At 28.0% G+C, this 8,019-nt stretch overlaps 1 protein-coding gene across 1 annotated transcript in view; it reads left to right on the top strand.

The window, feature by feature from the left end:
* Positions 1–3,863, top strand: part of LOC117167562 (retinol dehydrogenase 11-like) — an 18,080-nt gene extending 14,217 nt beyond the window's left edge. Inside the window, exons 6-8 of the mRNA XM_033352588.1 lie at positions 2,279–2,391; positions 2,463–2,552; positions 3,588–3,863. Coding sequence (XP_033208479.1) covers positions 2,279–2,391; positions 2,463–2,552; positions 3,588–3,695 — 311 coding nt within the window. The 3' untranslated portion in view covers positions 3,696–3,863. The remainder of the gene's footprint in view (positions 1–2,278; positions 2,392–2,462; positions 2,553–3,587) is intronic.
* The last annotated feature ends 4,156 nt before the right edge of the window (positions 3,864–8,019 follow it).

Here is an 8,019-nt window from a genome sequence, read left to right as displayed (position 1 = left end):
AAATAGCACGAGAATTCTGGATCAATCTGAAAAATCTCTATCCCATCCACACGCTACTCCTTTCCCCTGCCGAGTGAGTCACGCCTACCCCGAAAGGGAAATGGCTTAATGGTGTAATAATAATAATAATAAACAGTAGCCAATTTTTCGTCTGGTATCGCGAAAACGAATTTCCCTGAAATCCGTGTAATGCATTTGGAGGTCAAGTTTGTTGTTTTTATCGCGTTTCTTGATATTTCAATATAGTTATCGCCTACAATCGAAACAAATGTAAATTATTATTACTGCATCATAAACTCAATTTAATATTAACAATCGCGCACATTTTAAGTGGTAAAAAGCGTTTAATTGTCCAAAGTAAATCTCAACTGTCACTGCTCCCGATTAGACCGTCGCCATTTTATTTCGCTGCTCCCATAATGCACCAGCACTCTTCCGGGCAATGTATAAGTTAATTCGAGTTATAAATCGGGACACCAGATTCAAAACGACAAAGAAAAAACAAAGTTTCAACGGAGTTAGGAGAATAATTAGAATCTCGTCTACTGCGTGACGCGGATGTGAGCAAATTTCGGTAAAACATGTAGAATCAGTAACAGAAAACACGAAAAAAATGTGTACCTACTGATATATTTGCTCCGAAATAAATTAGACTATTGTAGAGGAATTAAAACTTACTTGATACCATTTAGCAAAAAGCGCAAAAAGCAACTGAAAGATGGGAATCCCCGCTTCTCTCAAATTTAATGAAGTTAAACGACGATAGATAGCACTGGCGTCGCGATTAAAAGGCGAAAGATTATCCAGGCAAGGTTAAAAACCGAAAATTATCTTCGACTCATGTAAAGTTTATCCAGCAAGGTTAATTTTTGTTGCGGTGAACCTTTCACCTAAAATCGATGTAAACTTTATCTTTCGTTTTTTCTGTGATACAGAGTGCTAAAAAATACGAACAATTTATTTATATGATCTTTCTTGTTAAAAAACAAAGTAACAGACTTCCATTTTTCGGTCAAACTATACAAGACGCAATAAAAAACGAAAAGACCGAAATTATACATAAGAAAAAGTCTACAAATTTGTTATCAATCACTTTTTGATTGAACTCGTAGTTTTTGTTTTATTCGTAAAAGCCAACATTTAAAATAACAGAAATTACATTTTTGATCAAAACAACGCAAGCAGAAAAAAAAATGATTCAACAAAAGTTTTACGCCCAAAATAGATCTATGAAATTATTACTGCTCGTTTTTTACGAAACGCGTAGTTTCTGACATCGTAAAAAATAAAATTAAAAATAAATCAAATTTTTTTGAAGAACGGAACAAGATATAGAAAAAGAAATAAACAAAAGTTGTTCACCCCAAAAGAATCTCCATATTTTTTATCAATCATTTTTAAATAGGACGAGTAGATTTTCTTTTAATCGTATAAAATGAGATGAAATATTCAATTTTTGAGTAAAAGAACACAAGAGACAAAAAAATTTTAAAAAATATAAATGATTCAACCAAAAATAATCTAAAAATTTGTTTTAAGCTTTTTTTATAACGATGCATTAGAAATTAAAAAATTAACTTTTTAGAAAAAAGACACAAGTTATAATAACATTTTATTTCACAAAATTTTTCCCCTAAATTGCATCTACAAATTTTTTTAGAATCACATTTCGCTAGGATGCGTATTGTGGGTTTGAATGGTAAAAAAATAACTTTGAAAATAAATAAATTAAATACATGGAAAAAACTAAGCAAATTGCAATAAATTATTTTCAGTTGCTTTTGATACCTGGAAGCCTTAAGGTTGATTTATAAAAAAAAGCTTTGAAATCTGAACTGTCGAGGGATTGTATTGGACACAAGCCGTGCGACCGAAAAAAAGCTTTCCTAATTTCTTAATAATGACTATTTTCAATCACTTTTTCCATAGATAACATATTTTTACCTTTCTCAACAACTTTTACGATGGATGGTTCTAAAAAGCGAGTGTTTTGGGTTTATTTTTTGAACGGTCGAATTTACGACTTTTCAGGTAGGAGAAAAAAAGGTACACAGTTAAATTTCCTATTAGAACATATAGTTAAAAAAAATACACAACTTTTTTTGAAAAGTGACGGGGGACCAACGCCGTTCAGAGATACAAATGTGTAGGGATTTAGAGAATCTCGAACTTCCATACCACTCACCGATAAAGTCCCACTTATCCCTCACGGTTTATAGTAAATAATTATTCTGTGAATAAAGCTATTTTATGTTAAACCCTGAATTTTATTTTTAAGGCGTGACATCAAACAGTGTGTATCCTGGTGCCGTAAGAACAGAATTAATTGTAGAAAATATCAATTCCATATTTGCATTTGTAGCAAATACATTTGTTGGAACCTTTTTTAAGGTAATATAGATAATTTTAGTTATATAATTTATAAATCATGTGCGACTAATTTCTTTAATTGATATTTACAGAGTGCAGAGCAAGGCGCACAAACAGCCATTTATTTAGCTGTGAGTGATAATGTTTCAAATGTATCAGGAAAATATTTTGCAGACTGCAAGGTACAAATTTGTATTTCAGAGTATCTATAACAAACAAATTTTTTAAATATTTAACATTTATTTTTATCGCAATTTTAATAGATGCTAAGAAAATATATTCAAAAAATCTTGTGAGGACAAAGCCCGGTTTACATTTGGCATTAAGGGCATGTGACACAGCTAAATACCTATATTACCGACCTCACTTTTTCGGTTCACTGAATGTTTTTTTGAGCCTAAGAACTTTTTTTGTAAATAAAATATCGAGCTGAAACTTTGGAAGATTTATTAGAGTACAATAAAGTACGTTTAGGTACTGCATTTTGGTAGGAACTTCACTGAAAATTATTTCATCTTTTTTCTGAACCTCAACATTTTTTGAACGTTCCAACTTTTTTTATACATAAAATATCGGTCTCAAACTTTGAGAAATGCAAGAGCCGAAAGAAAACTACGTCTAAGTACAAAGCTTAATAATAATAGATGTAAAAAATATATTTCAGCAATCAATTCCAACGGCATCAGCCGGTAACGTTGTACACGAAAATACGAAACCTGGCGGCCACTACACGAGGCTCTAGAGAGTTCGTATTTTCGTGTACAACGTTACCGGCTGATGCCGTTGGAATTGATTGTTGAAACATATTTTTTTACATCTATTATTATTAAGCTTTGAACTTAGACGTAGTTTTCTTTCTGCTCTTGCATTTCTCAAAGTTTGAGACCGATATCTTATGTATAAAAAAAGTTGGAACGTTCAAAAAATGTTGAGGTTCAGAAAAAAGATGAAATAATTTTCAGAGAAGTTCCTACCAAAATGCAGTACCTAAACGTACTTTATTGTGCTCTAATACATTTCCCAAAGTTTCAGCTCGATATTTTATTTAAAAAAAAAGTTGATAGGTTCAAAAAAACATTCAAAGAAAGGATAAAGTGAGGTCGGTAATATAGGTATTTAGCTGTGTCACATGCCCTTAAAAGCTATTGCAATTAATTTAAACACTACGTATAGACATAATTTTTTATACAGACCATTTTTATCATGATTTTTTTCAGAAATCAATGCTGACGAGCCCTGTCGCCAAAGACAAGGAAATCGGCAAGAGATTTTTTGAAAGATGCTGTGATATTGTGGGACTTGAGTTTGAAGAACGGTTAATTTAATTACTGTTGCGTATTTATTCTACTGTGAACAAAAATCATTCTTATGTATGAAAAATATTTCTGAACAATGACCTATACTCTTATATAATATATTCGTACAAGTTCTTAATTTAATACAAAAATTCTAACAAATCAGCAACATATTTTTTTTTAGTACATACAAATTTTTACAGCAGTTAGTACATAAACATTTTTACATCGATGGACATTTCAAATATTATTTAACCTTGATCCAAATTTTTAAAATGGTCAACTTTTTCTAACATTCTTGTTTCTTATATAAAAATAAAAAATGATTCTATTATACTATGTAAGATTATTATCGTGTAGAATTCTACAGTATATAGCTTAACTGAATGGGTACTATTTTTGTGTTTACAGCATATAACATTTATTTTATTTAGGGTTTATATCAATTAGAAAATTTTAATTTATAACTTTGTGTCGTTCTTCACGGTTTAACATTTAATTCTGACCAATTCATATTGAAATCATACCTGTAGAGCTTTATCATGTAGAATCCGTAAGAGTTTTCCTGCATTACAAATTTATAAAAAAAAGTCATTGAAGGATTAGATTTCTTTCACGAAGAGAAAGTATCAAATTAAAAGAAAATATTTGCGTAAGAGATGAAGCACTTATTTTTTTGATAAATAATTAAAATAATAATAAATTTTCAAGCATAATTTTTAATCCGATATTGAATCAGAGCATTTTGCAATAAACTAACTCCATTTTTAATCAATTAAAATTTCCAGAAAAGTTTGAGTCATTGGGTAAGAATAATTTTTTAGCTGGATATATCAATCTAGGGCTTAAATAAAGAGACAAGTATTTCATACCTTTCAAGCTTCTCGTAGACGATGCAAGATATCAAAATTCGATAAAGTTAAAAAATTATATATTTTTGAAATAAATTATTTTAATGTAAACGAGTGATTTATCTATAACATTGGTATTTTTGAGAAAATACTCTTTCAGGAATTGTAGAGAAACAGCTGTATTTTGTCTGTATCGATGATACCAAAAGTGATTTCAAATGAACTCTAAAATGCATTTTATCTAAAGTTATATTACAAAACTTTTTTGTTGTTGTTTGTTTATGCCTCTCTATTACGGTACAATTAATTTGTAGTAAATGTTATTTTTTAATTCTGAAAACGAGAAATTCCTTACAATTTTAGCGAAGTAATTGGAAAACTTCATTCATAATGAGACGTGCTAGTAATTTTAAAAGTGTTCCATGGATAATGTCCTCTGCATAATATCCATTTTTTTAAATATATTTTTAAACAATGATCTCTAAAAATCGAAATAACAAAAGTATTTTATTTGGCCAAAGACATGTTAACGGAAATTTTGATATAGAGTTTTAATGGAGTATTTATTATTATTTTAAGTTTTATTTTAGTTTTAATAGAATATTTTATAGTTTTATTTTTGTTGCGCCTTATTTGAATATTGAAAGTCACAGACGTGCAAATTATGAACACATTTTTTTCTGACTATTATAATAATAAGATTTAAAATTCTATTTATATTCATATACTCACGAATACTTATAATCATGTAAAAATATACAGCCGGCCATTTGAAAAATTACAATAGAGGTTAGATCATTTATTTTTAATACTATCTAATATAATATACACTCCTAGAAGTAATATTACCAAAAATCTGTTTTCCTAAACTGAAGAGTATAAAAAAATAACAGCCAGAAGAGACAAAAATCTGAATTTCTCTGTTCATACAATCGAAGTATAGATCTTCAGGTTAAATTAATTGAATTTAAAAATCGAGATACTCAATTTGAAAATTAATTATTTTAAACGACTTATTTTTAAGAACCTAATTTAAGAATCCTTTTATTTTTAGACAAAGTGTGGAATTGTTTAAATTGTAACGCTTCAAGCCTAAATTCATTAATTTTTAAACTTTCCAATTGGAACACATATAATTTTTTTATTTTTTAGAATAACTGGACTTTGTAGGTTAACAATATTCAATTCTTCAATTTTGATCGGTGAAATAGTCAGTGATTTTTTTCAAAAAAATCAGATTTTCTAATGAAAAACAAATTCAATCACTGAATGTCACTTGATATTTGTAATTTCAATTCAAATTTGTATTTTTTAACGCGGAAGTCTAAAACATTTATATTTCTGAGCTCTAGAAACTAAAGTTTTTTTATTAGAAAGCTTACATTAGAAAATCTCTGATTTGAAATTGCTTAGTCGATGGAGGTTTAAAATTTCACATTTCACAATAATGTTATTCCAAATTCAAATATTAAAAATGCCAAGACAATTTCACTTGCCAAAAAAGAATGTCCAGGGGTCATTTCAGCCCATTAATTGTAATAAAATTTTAAAAATCGCATTCCAAGCCCGATGATACCTTTAACAATTCTTTTCATTTCATAAAATTATAACTTATTCTTCCACAAATAACAAATGCTTTCTAGGGGTGAAAGAAGATTGCAGTATTTAAATTGCGATTTTTTTTCCTTTATCGTCATTTTCTGATGAGAAAATATTAGAATTTTCCGAAATTTTGGGTCCTATAAGAAAGAACGATTTCCTTAAGCAGCATTCCATTACCAACAATTATGGTTTTATACATAGAAAATGCTAACAGAAAACAGAATATTCGATTCTTACGCTAAAGGGCGAACAATAAGTAGCAAAATATTGGAAAAAGAATTTAAGATCTTCGAAATATCCAAAATTTTGGTTTCAATCATTTTTTAATGGGACTCGCTTTTTTGATCTTATGCATGTAAAAAATTAATCTATTTGTTTGAAAAATCATCTTTTTTATTTAAAAATACCACCTTTTCGTTAACCCTTAAAGTACACGCTTATTTTGAGAGTCGTAAAGTACACACTAGCTGCACCGGTACGCCAGTGAAAAAACCTTTATGAAAATGAAACTAATTAATATTTTGATTTTATTTTTGGTTTGTAACATCTTGAAAGTATATTTTATGAAATAAAATATAGAATAAAGCTAACTATTAAAATTAAGTATGATAAAACCATGTAAATATCAAAAAAGAGCGAAAAAGTGGGTATTTTCATTAAAAAATTCATAACTGCTTAATTTGTGCATATTAAGGTCTAGAAATATGGGTGAGTCTTCTACTGAAAACAGTTCCCTTTACTTTTGGATACTCAAAATTTGAAGAACTACGTCGTTGGTACAGCTGTACCCCAGCGTGTACTTTAAGGGTTAACAATTCTTGAATTTTAATAGAAACTCGTCTTTTTAGGTAGTAAATTAATCCTTTTTTTATTCTTCCTTGTTAGTGGAAAATTAATATTTTGTTAATTCTACTTTATTAGTTAAAAATTTCACTTTTTGGTGAAGAATTCTTATATTTGATTGAAAATTCGTCTACTTTGGTAGTAAATTAATCTTTTTGTTTAGAATTTATATTTCTTCATCGAAAATTCAACGCATTGGTTGAGAATTCCAAAATTTTGATGAAAAATGGTTATTATTTTCGGTAGAAAAATAATATTTTTGTTTAAACATGCACCTTTTTTAATGAAACTTCAACTATTGATTAAAAGCTCTTGAATTTTAATGAAAATTCATCTTTATTGATAGTAAATTAATCTTTATGTTTAAAGATTTTTCTTTTTCAGTGAAAGATTTAACTTTTTGGTTCAGAATTCTTAAATTTTGATAAAAATTTATCTATTTTGTCATAAAATAATCTTTTTGTTTCAAAATTCATCTTTTTTAGTTGAAAATTCAATTTTTGGTTCATGGTTCTTGAATTTCATTTAAAATTTGTCTTTTTCGTAGTAAATAAATTTTCTTGTTAAAAATGCATCTTTCTCAGTTAGAAAGTCCACTTTTTGGTTGAGAATTCATGTATTTTTGTTTGAAAATTTTTTTTAGTAGAAAATTAACATTTTCGTTTAAAACTTCATCTTTTTGCTTTCGATTTATAAATAAGGTTTGAAAGTTGAATTAATTTCTTACAAATTGAAAAAAAAATCTTTTTTTTTTTGTTGAAAATTTAACTTTTTGGTAGAATGGTTCAGAATTCTTCAATTTTGTTAAAAATTCGTCTTTTTTGTGGTAGATTAATCTTTTTCTTCTTCTTTATTCTTCTTTATTCATAATGTGTCCCCTAAGGGTTTACATGACTTCCATTCCTTACAATCTTTCCGTTTAAACCTATATATTCTTTACAATCTTATCCTTTCCATATATATACAATTATTTACAACTATTTACATAAAGTCTTATATCTAGTTCCTTATTTCTATTTCCTGCGATAGCGCAATTTAGGACTTGTTAGCAAGCGAGT

Source organism: Belonocnema kinseyi, chromosome 2, assembly GCF_010883055.1.
Source record: "Belonocnema kinseyi isolate 2016_QV_RU_SX_M_011 chromosome 2, B_treatae_v1, whole genome shotgun sequence".
NCBI classification, from domain to species: domain Eukaryota; kingdom Metazoa; phylum Arthropoda; class Insecta; order Hymenoptera; family Cynipidae; genus Belonocnema; species Belonocnema kinseyi.
Note: the sequence above shows the minus strand (reverse complement) of the source record. Positions and strands in the feature narration are given on the sequence as shown.